Below are 20685 nucleotides of genomic sequence, written 5' to 3'. Positions count from 1 at the left end.
AAGAAAAAGAAGTTATCACTTGTACAATTTATGTCTGCAGCATTTGAACTGAATTACTGTACCACACTATTATGATCGTACCACCCTATCGTACCAAAGATGCAGTCGATCCATAAATAAAGGATGATAAATTTGACCAGTTGTCCAGTGCATTATTACGTTTGCTTATGGGTAACTCATAATTAATAAGATCCATTAAAGGCAAAAAAAATCATCTATGAATACATGCTTACCAGAAGAGCTTTAATGTGACAGTTTTAGCTCAATGATTAAGGTACTGGACAAAAAAAAAAAAAATGATGGCTGGTTCAAGCTACACCAAGTTCCCACTGTTGGGTCCCTGAGTAAGGCCCTTAATCCTTAATTGCTTAAAATGCATTCAGTAACAATTGTACATCGCTTTGAATAAAAGTATCTGCTAAACACTGTAATTGTAGCTGCTTGGCTTGATTGCTGCGATGGTTTGCAAAACTCAGTTGCTCTTGATCAACAGGCCAAATGTTCCACACAAGAGGTGTTTTTTTTTTTGTGTTTTTTTTTTTTTTTTTTAATAAATCAGGTGGATGGAACTTCAGTTGTGATGACGTGCAGGATCTGGCTTAAGACGAAACTCCATAGGTCATCAGATCTACACTATTACAGGCGAACACTGCCAAGTAAACATCATGAGACATTGTTCCTGCTTAAAACTTCAGCTTCCCACCCTCCATTCACATTTTCCATGACCAATACTAATCACACTTCTTTAAAATCCTAAAAAAAACTAACCCTCTCTATACTTGGCACATAGTCATAAACTCTCATCTTTACAGTTCACCAACTAAATCACCAACAGTGCGCATGGTCCCCCTCCTTCACTTCACAGATCATCCCACACACAGTGCACCGTTACTGGCGCTTGGCCTTGTGGGAGTTGGGGGCCGAGGCTGCAGGAGACGGGGTGGGATTTATATACAGACACAGCAGGATGATGAGGTGGCAGACGTGCAGGGACAGAGAGCTGTAGGTGGTGGAAGGATACGTGTTCCATGAAAGCTCAATCAGCCCCAGAATCAACACCCTGAGACACAGACAGAAGAGGAACAACAAAAGAGTGAATGTGACCTGTCAAACTGGACTGCTCCTAAAAAAGTCTTCCATTAGCTAGAACATTAACAACACAGTCAGATATTAACCAAATGTCTAGACCAGGGGTGTCAAACTCATTTTCACAGAGAGCCACATCTGGTGGCCCTCAAAGGGCCGAATGTAACGTATCCTGCTGTGATTGCAGTCTGCCTTTTAAGTCTTGGACAATTTGTTGTTTTCTCTTAAGGCTAAATTCTGTGTTTGGTGTCAAAATGCCAAATTTATTCTGTATATTTATAATGTATATCTACATTTATATTGTACTCCTTTACCACAGACACGGCCTCATAACACAAGAGACGTACTTGTAACTTGTATTCACTTTCCCATCTTTTATTAAATTACCTCCTTCTGCTTCAATTTTCTCTTCTTGTACATTTTGGGATTATTTGTAAATATTTCTCAACATCACTTGTTGGAAAACCGTTTCAGCATGCATTGTAGGAGATGCAGTTTATGTACGATTTTACAGTGTATTTTAAGACACTCATACGTCTTTTAAGCTCTTGCGGGCCACATAAATTGATATGGCGGGCCGGATGTGGCCTGTGGGCCTTGAGTTTGACAAATGTTGGCTAGACGTAAACATACAAGAAATAGTTCCACATCCAAATACTGTAAATGAGGCCTCATCACCATCTAGTTTAGCCCATAACCCAGAAATCGATTAAAAGTGCACCATCTTTTTTGTGGGGGGGATTTTCCCTCTTTGTCTCCACATCTAGTTAATCAAAATTCCAGATTACGCATCCTGTGCTGCTTATATAGCCTCAGATCAGGAAAGTATCCAATCTGTGGCCGCTTATTATCACCTGTCAGTTTTGGGTTTCCGTTTAGAGATGTATCGCATCTAGAAAGTCACACTAAGCTCTATGTGATCCCCCACCTTCCCCAAATCACTCAGGACTGGTTTTGTGCAGCTGAGTGAGGTGAGGGAGATACCATATTGCAGCGGGATGAGACCCCATCTGACCTTCCCACTCCCTCAAACATGGACAATTGTGCTTGTGTGGGTGCCCATTACCATTATACAATGTATTTCCATTATACAAGTATTATACAATTACCGTTAGCTCTCCATTTAACAAATAAAACAACGTTTGCAGTCTCACAGTCAGCACTGATGAAGTGCACAGTTATACAGTTATACTGAGTTACGACTCCACTGATTGTACATCTTGATCACAGGTCTGTTGTAGAAAAGTGGGCGACTTTACATTTCTACGCTTCCAGCTTGTCTCAGTGTTTTTGGTATAACGTCGGTACAGCAATTAAACCGAAGTATTTTCGCCCTGGTAGTAACGTTGCTTAACTGCGCCCCAACAAACCATACAGTATATAGTGTTTTAATCTGTGTCGGAACAAAAAAAAAACACAGCTCAGTCATGCTAACGCTACCTGGTTAACCAGTGAGCTGTATCTAATCTGCACAGCGCTCCATAGCACTTTAAGCGGTGAACAATATTATATGATTTGCTGCCTATTGAAGCCTACAGCTGTTGTATTAACTGTGCTACGGTATGGCAGTATATAAAAATAAGGGATGTAACGATGTACCACAAGACAGTTAAAAATCGATTCACGTGTAACGATTCAAATCGGTTTACATGTATAATGAATCGATATTCACTTTAAACAGCAGAGGGCACTGGCGCTTTACACCTCGCCTGGTTGACGTCCCTACAGGGTTGCCAAGTTCAGAATTTTCCAGCCAAATTTATTTATGTGAGCATACTCCCCTTATTTGTATTATTCATTTATTTATTTAATGTGAGATTTGTTTTAAAATTTCACTTTAGATTTTTTACAGAAAAAGGGAAATGTGCAGCATTGTTTTGCATAGTTTGTACTTACCTCAATTAAAAGGGCATTCATTATTTAGATAAATAAAAGATAAGCACAAATACAGTATTTCATTTTATTTTAGTTTTTTTAAAGAGAAATAATAAAAGGAAACTGTCATAATTTGTCTTCAATTTCATTTTGTTTAAAAAAAAAAAAAAAAAAAAAAAAAAAATTATATATATATATATATATATATATATATATATATATATATATATATATATATATATATATATATATATCAGGAAAAAATCTTATGGTGAACCCAGTATCGTGAATCGCATTGCATCGTGGGTAGAGTGTATTGTTACATCCCTATAAAAAAATCCATAGCGTATCAAAGTCGGTATACCGAATGTATCGTCATACCGCCAAGCACTACACCCAATGTTTCCTAGTGAAACTAGACCACCAAGTTGGGGTAAAAAGGGGTAAAAAAATAAAAATAAAATAAAAAAATAAAAAAATAAATAAATAAAATAAAATAACACAACAAAATAAGTGAACAAAATAAGAAAAGAGGAAATAGATGTGTGATGAAAGGGACAGAAACACAAAAGCTAAAAACCATTAAAATTTTCATTGCCTATTCAGGTAGGTAGGTGTGTGTATGTGTGTGTGTGTTGATACCTTAGCAGGTGGGCAAGCTTTTTGACACCACCACTCCACAGCAGATAGGGAAGAGTGTGGAAATACCAGACGTAGAACTGGTAATGCAGCGAGCGGCAGAAACACATCCCGATAAAATTAGAAGTAAATAGGATGAGAACCATCTGTGAGCAGCGGTTAAGGTAAATCTCATGTTTAGATAAGGACATATAAACGACATAAAACATGCTAAAGGTACAAAAATAACACTAAGACAGACATAAAAGACAGTTATAAAAAAATAAAAAAAACTCAAATGACCTCAAATGGCAGGACCAAATGCAACAGTTCCAATATGGTTCATTTAATGAAGAGCTGACTAATAACCACCTAGCATTTGTTTTTGTTTTTTGGGAACATTAAGTACTGTCCAATTCTCTTCAACCTGACTAGAACACACCCCCTCCAAATCCATCTTTTTCAAATCTTCTTTTATCCACCCAGTGCTGGATTCCTACCTAGTAACACGTACAGAGGAACACACTACACCTAAGTATTCTTTCACCACTTGACCCAGCTTCTCAACCAGACAGTAAAATTGGCTGTTGCAGTGGCAATGAGGTGATATTCTGTTCAGCCCTGCGTCCTTCACACACGGCCAATTGTGTCTGTATAGCATCAGACAAGACAAATAACAGGCTTATATAACATAATATGCCCATTTTTATTGCCTAGTACCCCACGCAGGGTTTTTACAAACTGAAAAAAATGGGTCACAGCAAAAAATAATAATAAACTTGTACGCGAACGGCCCACTTATGGAGGCTTTATGAACAAAAGCTACAGAAAAAGATATGATCAGCATTAAGCTTCTGTGCACCCTCCTTCCTCTCAGATGGCTCTTTCAACAAAGCCCAAACACTGCCTTTCGACCTGTGGAAAACAGATTAAACACAATGGCATTAAAATAAAATAGTGTCCATATCAATAGTGTTGAGATGCTACTGGAACTATAAATTAGAGCAAGATCAGACTTTCCTACCTCTTCCATCTTCTCACAGCAAAAAAGACAAGTGTGGTAATGTGAGCAAGCAACAGAGCCAAGTGGAAGTGCCTACAGATGTAAAATATGTGCATTAGAAACAAATTTTCAATAAACAGCTGGTTTATTTTAACATTGTTTTACACTGTTTATTAGACCTACTCAGGTAGCACAGGCATAAAGTACGCTAAGCCTGGGCCTAGCCTTTGGGAGGTAAACTTCTAACTATGTTCAGATCGGCAACAATGAGACACAACAAAAAGAACTGCTGTTATTCATTTTTATTTATAGAATAGAATAAAATAGAAGAATGCCTTTATCGATCATTTATACATACACCTATCAGGCATAACATTATGAGGTGAATAACACTGATTCTCTCATCACGGCATCTGTTAGTGGGTGGGATATATTAAGCAGCAAGTAAACATTTTATCCTCAAAGCTGATGTGTTAGAAGCAGGAAAAATGGGCGAGCGTAAGAATTTGAGCGAGTTTGACAAGGGCCAAATTGTGATGGCTAGACGACTGGGTCAGAGCATCTCCAAAACTGCAGCTCTTGTGGGGTGTTCCCGGTCTGCAGTGGTCAGTATCTATAAAAAGTGGTCCAAGGAAGGAACAGTGGTAAACCGGCATCAGGGTCATGGGCGGCCAAGGCTCATTGATGCACGTGGGGAGCGAAGGCTGCTGAAGAAGTTAATGCTGGTTCTGATAGAAAGGTGTCAGAATACACAGTGCATCGCAGTTGCAGGGCTGTTTTGGCAGCAAAAGGGAGACGAACACAGTATTAGGAAGGTGGTCATAATGTTATGCCTGATCGGTGTATATAGATGTACAATACAACATAATTCCTTCTTTGCGTATCCCAGCTTGATTGGAAGCTGGGGTCAAAGCACAGGATCAGCCATTGTACGGCGCCCCTGGAGAAGAGAGGGTTAGGGGCCTTGCTCAAAGGCCCAGCAGTGGCTGCATGGCAGAGCTGGGATTCAAACTCTCAACCTTTTAGTTGATAGCCCAAAGCTCTACCCACTAGGCTACCACTGTCCTGTGACCCAACAGCGTCACAATTAGAGCTGGTGATTTCTGGCAACAGGAGGTGGAGCGAATGTTAGCAATGCAAAGTGGCCAGAAAAAGAATTGAGCACTGAGCAGAACCACACTGCGTTTTTGGTTTCTAGATAGTAGGTCCTACTAGAGAAACAAGAGGGACTCATTGCTGCAGTGTCAAACTTCCGCAAATAGGCAAGGCAAGGCAAGTTTATTTGTATAGCACCTTTCATACACAGTGGCAATTCAAAGTGCTTTACATAAAGAAAAAAATTAATTAATTAAAAGCAATAAAACATTCCTGAGATCTAGAACCTCAGAAAGACTTCTTGCAAACATTTAGTTACAATTAAGAGAACATGAAATTCAAACAAGAGAGATAAAAAATTAAGGACATGAAAAATTAAAAGAAAATATTGTAAAATATAACCTACAATTTAGGGAATATGAAATTAAAACAAGAGATAAAAAATTAAGAACATGAAAATTAAAAGAAAATATAGTAAAATATACACTACAATTTAGAAGAGCATGAAAAACTAAAAGAAATATGGTAAAATGAGGGTAATAGCAAAAATTTCAAGCTCAATCATAGGCACAAGAAAAAAGAAAAGTTTTTAACCTGGATTTAAAGATTTCTACATTTGCGGAACATCTAATATCTCCTGGCAGTCTGTTCCAGTTATATGCAGCCCAACAGCTAAATGCTGCTTCACCATGTTTAGTTTGGACTCTGGGCTCAACTAGCTGACCTGAGTCCATGGATCTAAGAGATCTACTGGGTTTATATTCTCTAAACATTTCTGAGATGTATTCTGGGCCGAACCCATTCAGTGATTTATAGATCAGTAGCAGCACTTTAAATTCTATTCTGTAACTAACCTGAAGCCAGTGTAGAGATTTTAGAACTGGAGTGATGTGCTCAGTTCTCTTCGTCTTAGTTAAAACTCTAGCAGCAGCGTTCTGAATGAGCTGTAACTGTTTAATGGTCTTTTTGGGAAGTCCAGTTAAGAGACCATTACAATAGTCCACCCTACTGGAGATAAAAGCATGGATCAGCTTCTCTAGGTCTTGTTGGCACACTAGACCCTTGATTTTGGCTATATTTCTAAGATGGTAGAAGGCTGTTTTGGTAATGGTTTTTATATGGCTGGTGAATGTGAGATCTGGTGAATAGACGTCAGCGATCCCAAAGCACAAACACAGTTTTCTTGTCATGTTGACTGCACAGACAGTGATGCACTATGAAAGGAATACAGTCCCTCTAAGATCTTTTTTTCCAGAGGGAACACGAATGGTGTTAAAAAAAAAAAAGAAAAAAGGAAGGAATGAATTTGATCAAATAGTTTGTCAACAAATGTGTACAATAAAATGCTGAAATGTTTAAAAACAATGTTTCTCAAAAAGATTGGAAGGGATTTGCATATTTCTCCCTCTACTGTGCAGAATATCATCAAATGATTTAAGGAATCTGGAGGAATTTAAGTGCATAAAGAGCAAGGGCGCAAGCCTAAGCTGAACACCCGTGATTGTGGTCAGACAAATCAGTATTTCTTTTTTTTTTTTGTAAGAAATGGACGCCGTGTGCTCCGGACCAAGGGCGAAAAGGACCATCCAGACTGTTATCAGCAACGAGTCCAAAGGCCAGAGTCTGTCATGGTATGGGGCTGTATCAGTGTCATCATTTTTTTCTACACACTATGCAATAACTAGCCAGTAAAGTAAGCTGTACCGCCATGGCATTTGACTAAAAGCACACAGGCGACGATGATGCTTCTAGTGTGAACACTGTGCGATGAACGATTTGGGCGACCAGTCTGAACATAGGGGATGAGAACTATCAGTGCTACTCAGAACATCCCTACCATACCAAAGATCTAAAATCAACAAAGGGTACCTGTTAAGGAAGATGTCCTCCGGCAGGAAGCGCCAGTTCACTGTCCACTTAAACAGGAACTGTCGACCCAGATCAAACGCCCGGCTCATGTAGCCTAAAGGATTCACCAACAGGAAGGGCAAACCTAGCAAAAGCTGAGAGAGAAAGGAGAATGAAGCAGACGTGACAGACAAGGGGAATGAAAGACAGACAAATAACAACAGAGTGGCTTTAATTATTTATTTATGGTTGTAATTAGAAAAGCTGAAAAGCTGAGAATAATAAACCTTCTTATACTAAAGCTCAGAATGTCCTCAAACCAAGGTCAGAATTTTGCCCTCTTTAAAAGTTTGTGGTAAGTTAAACATTTTGTGGTGAGCAGTTACGATACACTGATCAGCCATAACATTAAAACCACCTCCTTGTTTCTACACTCACTGTCCATTTTATCAGCTTCACTTAGCATATAGAAGCACTTTGTAGTTCTACAATTACTGACTGTAGTCCATCTGTTTCTCAGCATGCTTTGTTAGCCCTCTTTCATGCTGTTCTTCAATGGTCAGGACTCTCCATTGACCACTACAGAGCAGGTGTTATTTAGGTGGTGGATCATTCTCAGCACTGCAGTGACGCTGACATGGTGGTGGTGTGTTAGTGTGTGTTGTGCTTGTATGAGTAGATAAGACACAGCAGCGCTGCTGGAGTTTCAACTAGATGGGAGTGTCTAATAAAGTGGACAGTGAGTGAACACTGTATTTAAAAACTCCAGCAGCACTGCTGTGTCTGATCCACTCATACTATGTCAGTGTCACTGCAGTGCTGAGAATGATCCACCACCTAAATAATACCTGCTCTGTGGTGGTCCTGACCAAAAAAGTACGTAGAGAAACAGATGGACTACAGTCAGTAATTGTAGAGCTACAAAGTGCTTTTATATGGTAAGCTGAGCTGATAAAATGGACAGTGAGTGTAGAAACAAGGAGGTGGTTTTAATGTTATGGCTGATCAGTGTATAACGGAAAGAAAAGGTAGGTAATTCTCATATTTCAGTTTATAGTCCTTGTCAAGTGTTGTTCTTTAGACCAATTTTTTTCCTTAACTTAGGGACTGTTTATTTTGGTTTGATTTAAGATTTTACTAATAGTCTTAGGAATTGCTATAGATTGTCAATGCTGTAGGTATTTAGGACATTTAGTTAGTATATGTTTGACTGAAATGGGTATATGGCAGGTTAAAGGTATCACATAGTGGAAGAGATCACATATCTTTCCCTCTTATAAGATGTGTGTGTGTGTGACCCGTGTGTTCTCATTCATTCATTCGCTGAGCTATTATGCTAGCCCACCACCACTGAGATCTGGGTTTAAATTGCTGATTGATTAAAACCATTGTGATACATGTGAATGGAATGATGTGTAGTTAATCAAAATTGTTAATTATTTTGCCATTTTTACCTCCTCTTTGCTGATCTACAGAGAAAAGCAGGTCATCTACTGATCAACAACACAAATATGTGGCTTTGATATGAAACTAAATATGCTGAATATAAAACTGATGTGACTAAACATTGTTTTGAAAGTGTGTGAGAGACCTGGATTACTGCACAAAGCATGAGCCTGGGCAGAGTTTTCACCAGTCCAAACTCGGAGAGGAGAATGAAAAGGAGTCCAGGAGAGAAGAGCATCACATTCATCTTTACTGATACAGCTAGACTGCACACACAACAGAGCACATATTAAAATATAATCAATGCAACATCTGTTTTTATGTTGGTCAGTTCAGAAAAGCAGGTCATCTACTGGTCACCGACAAAATACTGGGTCAAAAAACATTTACTTTGACTGTTATTTTATTGCAGACAGTACGAACCCAAGATATTTTATGTTCTGTCAGGTCAACTTGACCTCATTTGTTAATATACATTTATTTCTGCATTTCAGACCTGCAACACATTCCAAAAAGTCCAAAACCAGGGACAATTAAGGGCTAGTAATGAGGTAAAAAACTAAATAATGATGCCAAACAGGTGATGCCAACAGGTGATTGTGGTCTTGATTTGGTACAAAAGCAGTATCCAGGAAAGGTTGAGTCTTTAAGAAGCAAAGATAGACTGAGGATCTCTAGTTCGTCAACAGATGCATTAAATAAAATACTGAAATGTTTAAAAATAATGTTTCTAAGAAAGATTAGAAGGGATTTGCATATTTCTCCCTCTACAGTGCAGAATATTATCGAATGATTAGGAATCTGGAGGAATTTAAGTGCGTAAAGAGCAAGGGCGCAAGCCTAAGCTGAACACCCCAAGTTTCCGATCCGTCAGACGGCACTGCATCAAAAACTGTCATTCAGCAATAGCTGATAGAACAACATGGGCAAGAGATTACTTTGGCAAACCTTTGTCAAGCACTACAATACTGAGTTACATGCACAAATGCCACTTAAAGCTTTACTGTGCAAAAAATAAGGCCTACGCCAGAAGCGGCGTCGACTTCTCTGGGCTAGAAGACATCTAAGATGGACCATCACACAGTGAAAATGTGTCTTGTGGTCAGACAAATCAGTACTTCATATTTTTTTGTAAGAAATGGATGCCGTGTGCTCTAAACCAAGGGCGAAAAGGACCATCTAGACCAGGGGTGTCAAACTCATTTTCACCGAAGGCCACATCTGCATTATGATGGCCCTCAAAGGGCCAATTGTATCGTATCCTGCTGAACAATTGAGTGTTATTTCGATTTGATTTGTCCCATATTTTAAAAAGCACAAAATAAAATGTTAAATTATTTTTTAGTGCATTGTATGTGTATACCAGTTATCATTTCCAATCATTTCCAAACTTTCCATCTTCAAATGACAGCTAGCAATTTCTTCTACCAATCCAAATAAGTATAATATGACCACTTGCCTGTAGAGGGCACAGCCCAGTGTCCAGTGGCCATCCAAAAAGAGATTAACTGCCCCGAACAGCAGCATCATGGCCACAGGGTCATTAAAGAGACGCAGCACAAAGATGGAGTGGATCCGATATGATGCACAGCACACAAAAAAGAAGACATAGGGTGGAACCTGCAGAGGCAAGAATTATAACTGTTATACAGCATTTAATGAGAATTTAATGTTTTGTTGCTAGGATTCCCTCTTTTTGGGATCCCCCCCCCATTACTCCAACACTACCAGCAGCCTAAACTGTTGACACAATACAGACAGGATCCATGGAGTAATAATTTAGACCAAATTCTAACCATAGAAGATCTGTCCGTGTATGTTTTTCCCCCTAATCTTTAACTGGACAGTTTTGGTAAGCCTGTGCCTACTGTAGCCCTAAATACTGGTACTTGGCTGTAATGCCAATAATTTAATGTGGTCCTCTGATAAAAGCCACCCTCCTTAAAGCCTGACATGCTGTGCATTCTGTAAAGAATGGCTATTTGATTTATATAGCCTTTCTGTTTGCTCAAACTAATGTATACACTGATCAGCCATAACATTAAAACCACCTCCTTGTTTCTACATGCACTGTCCATTTTATCAGCTCCACTTACCATATAGAAGCACTTTGAAGTTCTACAATTACTGACTGTAGTCAATCTGTTTCTCTACATACTTTTTAGCCTGCTTTCACCCTGTTCTTCAATGGTCAGGAACCCCACAGGACCCCACAGTTTTAATGTTATGGCTGATCGGTGTATGTGCCGCTCTAACATCATACGGAGAGACAAGCTTTGCATTATGCGACTCCCCTTCCCCATGTCTCCTAGGCTAACACCACCAATGTGCTTGTGACTACAGATAAGTAGGTAGATCTCACCTTTTTGGTACGATGATAGATGCGGAAAACCAGCAAGAGGGTGATGAGGTAAAAACCAGCAAACACATACTGTGCCAATCTGATATTCAATCCATGGTCAGTAATATAGTAAAGAAAGGTGAAAATGTACACAAAGCCTGCTGGGTACCTGAAAAAAAAAAACACAGACACCAGTTTCACAAGTCCAAATATGACCTGATCTCTAAATATAATAATGAATGGGATTTTCCTTTCAATTCTTCCCCAATCTAGTCATTTACATTTTCAGCATTTAGCAGACACCTTTATCCAAAGAGACTTACAGTATTGTGACAGTATATTGCCTAAGCAATTGAGGTTTAAGGGCCTTGCTTAAGGGCCCAACAGTAGCAACCTGGCAGCCTTTCCATTACTTGTCCAGTAACTTAACCACTAGGCTACAACTGCCCTACAGTTATACAGTCACTGGCCGCTTCTTTTCTCTTTTCAATCTTCAGAAGCTCACACTGAATCAATGGATCCTTTCCTTAAAACTAAGTCAATAAACTGGACTTCTCAAAATTAGGCCATTGAATTGAGGGAAAAAATTACCCAGAATGAACTGGTTTATTAACCAAGTTTACAGAATTGCAAGTCATTTCTAAATTAAATAAAGCAAGTTTTGTTTGTTTGTTAGGATTTTAACGTCATGTTTTTACACTGTTGGCAACATTCATGACAGGAATAGTAGTTACTCATTTCACAAGGTTTATCAGCTCACAAGGTTATATCGAACACAGTCATGGACAATTTAAGATCTCACTTGCATGTCTTTGGACTGTGGGAGGAAACCGGAGCACCCGGAGTAAACCCACGCAGACACGGGGAGAACATGCAAACTCCACACAGAAAGGACACAGGTTGCCCCACCTGGGGATCAAATCTCTTGTTGTGAGACAACAGTGCTAACCACTTAGCCACCGTGCCGCCCAAATAAAGCAGGTAAGAAAGAGCTTAACAATAAACTGAGTGGTATTATAATCCTCTAGGACCTAGATTTTATAAATCGCGGTCTGAGTGCTTAAATGAAATTTACACCAGAGGTCCCGTGTCCCCCTTCAGCTGCGTGTAGTCGTAGGTGCCATTAATGACGCCCTTCACCTCATCCATGTAGGCTTTCCAGTCAATCTCTGTATCTGTGAAGACAGTGAGAGAGAGTAGGTGTAAGTGGAGCATAGCATCAAGAAGGGCTTTAATAACATTCATTCATTCATTCATCAAAATGGGGTTGACTGTGCCATGGTTTTTGATATAATAGTTCAGAAACTGCAGATTTTTTAGGATTTTCACTTACAACAGCCTCTGGAATTTACATAATTGTGGAAAAAAAACATTACGTGAGCGACAGTTTCTCAGACAAAAACGTCTCTTTAATGAGAGCGGTAAATGACAATGGCCAGAGTAATTTTGGGCTGATAGATAGACTATGGTAACTTAAATACCCGCTATTAACAAAAATGCATCTATAAGGCAAGGCAAGTTTATTTGTATAGCACCTTTCATACACAGTGGCAATTCAAAGTGCTTTACATAAGGAAAAATTAAAAGCATTAAAACATTCCTGAGATCTAGAACCTCAGAAAGACTTCTTGCAAACATTTAGTTACAATTAAGAGAACATGAAATTAAAACAAGAGAGATAAAAAATTAAGAACATGAAAAACTAAAAGAAAATATAGTAAAATGAGGGCTACACAGACCCAGAGCCACACAGACTCTCAGTAAATATTAATAAATGGGGGCCACACAGACTCTCAGTAAATAATAATAAAAATAGGCCACATAGACCTTGGGCCACACAGAACCTGGAGCCACACAGACTCCCCTTAAATGATAATATAAAATAGGCCACACAGACCCTGGAGCCACACAGACTCCCCTTAAATAATAGCAGAAATGTAGAGCTCAATCATAGGCACAAGAAAAAAGAAAAGTTTTTAACCTGGACTTAAACATTTAGGAACATCTAATATCTAATATCTCCTTGCAGTCTGTTCCAGTTATAAATGCAGCTTCACCATAAATGCTGCTTCACCATAAATGCACCATAAAAGGTTTCCCATGTTAGCCAAAAACAGAAAACTGGAGATAATAGTCACTTCATAAACCAAGATCCGACCATCTCTACTGCTCACAAATGAAAAAATGGAAACAGCACACTGCCGTGCTAAATGGTTAGCATATGGTAATTGGTTGTGGTGGGAAAAAACACAATCTGCTTCTTGGTATGAAGCCATACTGGAATTTGGTTGCTGAAGTGTTGCTAGATACAGTAAAGCCATGTCTCCTTCTCTGTTCTGAGCTAATAATGTCCAGTCACTGCAGTGCTGAGAATGATCCACCACCCAAATAATACCTGCTCTGTGGTGGTCCTGTGGGGGTCCTGAACATTGAAGAACAGCATGAAAGGGGGCTAACAAAGTATGCAGAGAAACAGATGGACTACTCGTAGAACTACAAAGTGCTTCTATGTGGTAAGTGAAGCTGATAAAATGGACAGTGAGTGTAGAAACAAGGAGGTGGTTTTAATGTTATGGCTGATCTGTGTAGAATGGATGTATGGCTTGCTCTTTGTGTGATAAGGTTTTAGGTTGCATTTCTTGATGTAGCTGCAGACTATGTTAAGTGACAGTTTTCTGAAGTATTCCTGAGACCATGTGGCTATATTTATCACAGTAGCAAGTAGTTTCTCACGCAATGTCATCTGAAGACTGGGGGGTCATGCACATTCAATAGTGGTTTCTGGCCTTGCCCTGGCCTACACTGACTGAAAGTTCTAAAGATTCCCTGAATCTTTTTACAGTATTATGTAAGGTAGATGGAGAAAGTCTATAATAAATTACATGCATCTCGCATAGATAAAATGTTCTTTTTTAACTGATTGAGGTCCAGAACGCAGTCATGAACCTCAACTCATCACTGCCTGTACAGACTGAACCTAGAGTGGATCCTTCTTTTATATCCATCATGATTCCTCTACTTGTTACTAATTCACTTGCATATAGTGAAATGTTTCAAAACCCTGTACCTTCAATATTCAATGTTGATGTGTGAACACATTGGAAATCAGTTCTTTCTACTTTTGTTGGTTAGAGAAATGTTATACTCTAAGAGAATTAATCACAGATTCCTCTTTTTATTACATTTTACAAAGTAATGTCCCAGCTTTTTCTGAAAATGGAATTTGCATTAGAGTAGGGAAAAGATTTAATAAAAAAGGCACTTATGGAAGTCTGCTAAATATAAATTACACTACACTACACACACTTCATAAAAAGTCAACAAATAACGACATCTACAATTACTACATCTCCACTGTTTAGTCTAATATTAATCTATTCTAGTATTTTATAGTGTCTCAATTGTATTGTATTGTATTGTATTGTATTGTATTGTATTGTATTGTATTGTATTGTATTGTATTGTATCACTGAGGGCAGTGATAGCTCAGTGGTTAAGGTACTGGACTAGTAAACAGAAGGTTGCCGGTTCAAGCCCCGACACCACCAAGTTGCCACTGTTGGGTCCCTGAGCAAGACCCTTAACCCTTAATTGCTCATTGTGTAAGTCGCTTTGGATAAAAGCGTCTGCTAAATGCTGAAAATGTAAATGTATTAACACGGTGTTTTATTTACTTGACAGTTTCTCACGCAATGTCATCTGAAGACTGGGGGGTCATGCACATTCAGTAGTGGTTTCCAGGCTTTCTACACTGACTGAAATTTCTCCAGATTCCCTGAATCTTTTTACAGTATTATGTAAGGTAGATGGAGAAAGTCTATAATAAATTATATGCATCTTGCATAGTTTGTTTATTAGGATTTTAACGTCATGTTTTACACTGTGGTTACATTAATAACAGGAACGGTAGTTACTCATTACACAAGATTCATCAGTTCACAAGGTTATATCAAACACAGTCTTGGACAATTTAGTGTCTTCAATTCACCTCACTTGCATGTCTTTGGACTGTGGGAGGAAACCGGAGCACCCGGAGTAAACCCACGCAGAACATGCAAACTCCGCACAGAAGGGACCCGGACCGCCCCACCTGGGGATCGAACCCAGGACCTTCTTGCTGTGAGGCGACAGTGCTACCCACCGAGCCACCATGCCGCCCCATCTTGCATAGATAAAATGTTCTTTTTTAACTGATTGAGGTTCAGAACACAGTCATGAACATCAACTTATCATTGCTTGTACAGACTGAACCTAGAGTGGATCCTTCTTTTATATCCATCATGATTCCTCTACTTGTTACTAATTCACTTGCATATAGTGAAATGTTTCAAAACCCTGTACCTTCAATATTCTATAATATTCTAATATTCTATCGTTTTTGCCTCTGTCCCAACTTTTTTTTAGACAATGTTGATTAGTGAACATATTGGAAATCAGTTCTTTCTACTTTTGTTGGTTAGAGAAATGTTATGATTCAAAAGAATTAAACACAGATTCCACTTTTTATTACATTTTACAAAGAAATGTCCCAGCTTTTTCTGAAAATGGAATTTATATTAGAGTGGGGAAAAGATTTAATAATAAAAACACTTCTGGAGGTCTGCTAAATATAAATTACACTACACTACACACACTTCATAAAAAGTCAACAAATAACGACATCTACAATTACTACATCTCCACTGTTTAGTCTAATATTAATCTATTCTAGTATTTTATAGTGTCTCAATTGTATTAACACGGTTGTTTTATGTACTTGAGATTATAATTTGTAATTTAAACATTTAATGTGATTATAATAATACCATTTTGCAATGCATAATCTTTACATCTGATAGAATGTCAACTTTCCTCACACTTCACCACAGACCGGAGATGCTAACTGTTAGCCGATTAGCAGGCACGAGACTTACAGGGTACTTTTTGAATGACCCACACGTTGATTCCGATTTCGAGGCACCAGAGCAGCGATGTGATGAGCAGCGTGTACTCCGGTTTGAACAGTATTAAATGCTTGTCCTGCCATATTGAGTTTATAGTGGAGTAGAATCTGGACGAGGCGGTGGATTTCTTCTTGCTTCCTGCCATTTTTAACCGCACAGTTCGGAGTGACAGCTGGAACCTTGTGCTGTTTTCTTCCCTGGCGGGTGGGAGTTACGCTTATAGTGAATTACTGCCGCCTACAGAGTTGTTTTGGGGGCTGTTCAGGAACTTATAAGTTACAGTATATATACGCTGATTAGCCATAACATTAAAACCACCTCCTTGTTTCTACACTCACTGTCCATTTTATCAGCTCCACTTACCATATAGAAGCACTTTGTAGCTCTACAATTACTGACTGTAGTCCATCTGTTTCTCTACATACTTTTTAGCCTGCTTTTACCCTGTTCCTTAATGGTCAGGACCACTACAGAGCAGGTATTATTTAGGTGGTGGAGCTTTCTCAGCACTGCAGTGACACTGACATGGTGGTGGTGTGTTAGTGTGTGTTGTGCTGGTATGAGTGGATCAGACACAGCAGCGCTGCTGGAGTTTTTAAATACCGTGTCCACTCACTGTCCGCTCTGTTAGACACTCCTACCTAGTTGGTTCACTTTGTAGATGTAAAGTCAAAGACAATCGGTCATCTATTGAGTCATCTGCTGTTTGAGTTGGTCATCTTCTAGACCTTCATCAGTGGTCACAGGACGCTGCCCACGGGGCACTGTTGGCTGGATGTTTTTGGTTGGTGGACTATTCTCAGTCCAGCAGTGACAGTGAGGTGTTTTTTAAAACTCCATCAGCATTGCTGTGTTATATCCACTCATACCAGCACAACACACACTAACACACCACCACCATGTCAGTGTCACTGCAGTACTGAGAATGACCCACCACCCAAATAATATCTACTCTGTGGTGGTCCTAGGAGAGTCCTGACCATTGAAGAACAGCATGAAAGGGGGCTAACAAAGCATGCAGAGAAACAGATGGACTATAGTCAGTAATTGTAGAACTACAAAGTGCTTCTATATGGTAAGTGGAGCTGATAAAATGGACAGTGAGTGTAGAAACAAGGAGGTGATTTTAATGTTATAGCTGATCGGTGTACAGTGTATCACAAAAGTGAGTACACCCCTCACATTTCTGCAAATATTTCATTATATCTTTTCATGGGACAACACTATAGAAATGAAACTTGGATATAACTTAGAATAGTCAGTGTACAACTTGTATAGCAGTGTAGATTTACTGTCTTCTGAAAATAACTCAACACACAGCAATTAATGTCTAAATGGCTGGCAACATAAGTGAGTACACCCCACAGTGAACATGTCCAAATTGTGCCCAAAGTGTCAATATTTTGTGTGACCACCATTATTATCCAGCACTGCCTTAACCCTCCTGGGCATGGAATTCACCAGAGCTGCACAGGTTGCTACTGGAATCCTCTTCCACTCCTCCATGATGACATCATGGAGCTGGTGGATGTTAGGCACCTTGAACTCCTCCACCTTCCACTTGAGGATGCGCCACAGGTGCTCAATTGGGTTTAGTCCATCACCTTTACCTTCAGCTTCCTCAGCAAGGCAGTTGTCATCTTGGAGGTTGTGTTTGGGGTCGTTATCCTGTTGGAAAACTGCCATGAGTTTTCGAAGGGAGGGGATCATGCTCTGTTTCAGAATGTCACAGTACATGTTGGAATTCATGTTTCCCTCAATGAACTGCAGCTCCCCAGTGCCAGCAACACTCATGCAGCCCAAGACCATGATGCTACCACCACCATGCTTGACTGTAGGCAAGATACAGTTGTCTTGGTACTTCTCACCAGGGCGCCGCCACACATGCTGGACACCATCTGAGCCAAACAAGTTTAGCTTGGTCTCGTCAGACCACAGGGCATTCCAGTAATCCATGTTCTTGGACTGCTTGTCTTCAGCAAACTGTTTGCTGGCTTTCTTGTGCGTCAGCTTCCTTCTGGGATGACGACCATGCAGACCGAGTTGATGCAGTGTGCGGCGTATGGTCTGAGCACTGACAGGCTGACCTCCCACGTCTTCAACCTCTGCAGCAATGCTGGCAGCACTCATGTGTCTATTTTTTAAAGCCAACCTCTGGATATGACGCCGAACACGTGGACTCAACTTCTTTGGTCGACCCTGGCGAAGCCTGTTCCGAGTGGAACCTGTCCTGGAAAACCGCTGTATGACCTTGGCCACCATGCTTTAGCTCAGTTTCAGGGTGTTAGCAATCTTCTTATAGCCCAGGCCATCTTTGTGGAGAGCAACAATTCTATTTCTCACATCCTCAGAGAGTTCTTTGCCATGAGGTGCCATGTTGAATATCCAGTGGCCAGTATGAGAGAATTGTACCCAAAACACCAAATTTAACAGCCCTGCTCCCCATTTACACTTGGGACCTTGACACATGACACCAGGGAGGGACAACGACACATTTGGGCACAATTTGGACATGTTCACTGTGGGGTGTACTCACTTATGTTGCCAGCTATTTAGACATTAATGGCTGTGTGTTGAGTTATTTTCAGAAGACAGTAAATCTACACTGCTATACAAGTTGTACACTGACTACTCTAAATTATATCCAAGTTTCATGTCTATAGTGTTGTCCCATGAAAAGATATAATGAAATATTTGCAGAAATGTGAGGGGTGTACTCACTTTTGTGATACACTGTATATACTTATAATTTATAAGTCCAGAGTAAAATGCAGTGTTATTTGGCCCTAAACAGACACTACAGTGCAGTACATTATCTAAGCACAGTATCCGACCCTAAATTAAGAAACCCTGACGAGGTACAGACTGAGCGCACACGACCTAGCCGTGGAGACGGGGCGACACACCCGGTCCTGGCTGCCCCGGGAGGAGAGCCTGTGCCAGCACTGCACTCTCAGTACAGTTGAGACAGAGCTGCACTTCCTCACCCAGTGTACCAAATACCACTACATCCGCTTCCAATTCTTCCCCAAATGTCATCCCAACTTTAACTCCCTCCCAGACCCCGACAAACTGCCCCACCTACTGGGGGAGCACATAGAGAGCTGCACACTAGCAGCACTCTACACACACACCTGCCACCAGGTGAGGAACAGTGGGTGACCATGTCTCATACACACACACACACACACACACACGCACACAATCTAATTTTTATGACTAACTTATAACTGTAAATGTTATAATTTTATTGTTATTTTTTGCACTGTTTATATTAATATTTTATTCTATTTTATTTTTGCACATGTACCTGTTTTGTATATATTTGTTCTTTCTTATTGCTATTTTTCTTTTTCCCAATATGAAATAAGGACAATATGAATGTCCTTATTTGTCATGCCAATAAAGCTTCTTTTGAGTTTGAGTTTGAACTTATTTGTTGCACATGTAAAGTACATAATAATAATAATAATAATAATAATAATAATAATAATAATAATAATAATAATACAATGGTATCTTGAAACTCGACGTCATTTGGTTCTGGGAGTGGCATCGAGTTTAAAAGGCGTTGAGTTTCAAGTAATTTTTTTCTTATAAGGATGTATTGGAAACATGTTAATGCGTTCCGTGGCCCCCGTGGAACTGCATATAATGTAGGCTAATGTAAAAATAATGGTGTTGTTTTTGACACTTATACACAGTGGCGCCCCCAGAAATTTTTCATAGGGGTGGCCAGATGGGACCACTGAAAATCTTGGGGTGGCACACCAAAGCGACATTTCAGAAAGTCTATTGTTGTTGTATACAGATTAGCTGATAACTAATTATCTAATACGGTACAATTAACATTTTACTGTACAACAACAATCCTGTTTTACTGTGTAATGTATCTGTGTTTTACTTTAAATAAATGAAAATGAAAAAATCCCTACAGCAGCACCACGACCAAGATCAACCACACAGCAGTATAAAATCATAATCGCTGCTTACCTGAGCTTCTCTTCTTCCAATTGAGACATATCTATATCAGTGTGTTGTTTCATTAAAGATAAAATTCACTTTTTTCTAAATGTTTTACTTCATATTTATATCCATATCCAACGGATAATTTATTCTCTTGGCTGTCGTGGTTAAATGCTGAGACTGGTCATTTGTTAACTAAGCTGTCACTTATAATTCTGCAACCAATAGAGAGAGAGTTTGTCACTGCCAGTTCACCCAAATGATGCACATTAGAGGAATGCAAAAAAATTTGCACATCTTGCTTTGGATTAGAGGAATAACTGGAATTCCGCACAAAATCTGAATTTGGAAGCTCTGACTGTATAGCTCTGTTTATATAGCTGTTTTTTTAGATAGGTGGCTGCCTGCATTTTTATTTGTACTTGAACTTTTGTAAAAATATCTATTATTGACTGAAATGGACA

At 39.4% G+C, this 20685-nt stretch overlaps 1 protein-coding gene across 1 annotated transcript; it reads right to left on the bottom strand.

Annotated features, from left to right (window-relative positions):
* Nucleotides 1–218: 218 nt before the first annotated feature.
* alg3 (ALG3 alpha-1,3- mannosyltransferase) lies at nucleotides 219–16400 on the bottom strand. The gene is made up of 10 exons (XM_062987939.1): nucleotides 16226–16400; nucleotides 12388–12487; nucleotides 11334–11481; nucleotides 10431–10591; nucleotides 9117–9237; nucleotides 7547–7680; nucleotides 4604–4675; nucleotides 4419–4494; nucleotides 3604–3749; nucleotides 219–1060 (listed from the first exon to the last, which is right to left on the bottom strand). The coding sequence occupies exons 1-10, from the start codon at nucleotides 16398–16400 to the stop codon at nucleotides 889–891; spliced, it is 1305 nt and encodes a 434-aa protein (XP_062844009.1). The 3' UTR covers nucleotides 219–888.
* Nucleotides 16401–20685: the final 4285 nt, after the last annotated feature.

The sequence above is a fragment of the Trichomycterus rosablanca genome, chromosome 25 (assembly GCF_030014385.1).
Source record: "Trichomycterus rosablanca isolate fTriRos1 chromosome 25, fTriRos1.hap1, whole genome shotgun sequence".
NCBI classification, from domain to species: Eukaryota; Metazoa; Chordata; class Actinopteri; order Siluriformes; family Trichomycteridae; genus Trichomycterus; species Trichomycterus rosablanca.
The sequence above is the reverse complement of the archived record's forward strand: the minus strand, read 5'-3'. Positions and strand labels throughout refer to the sequence as shown.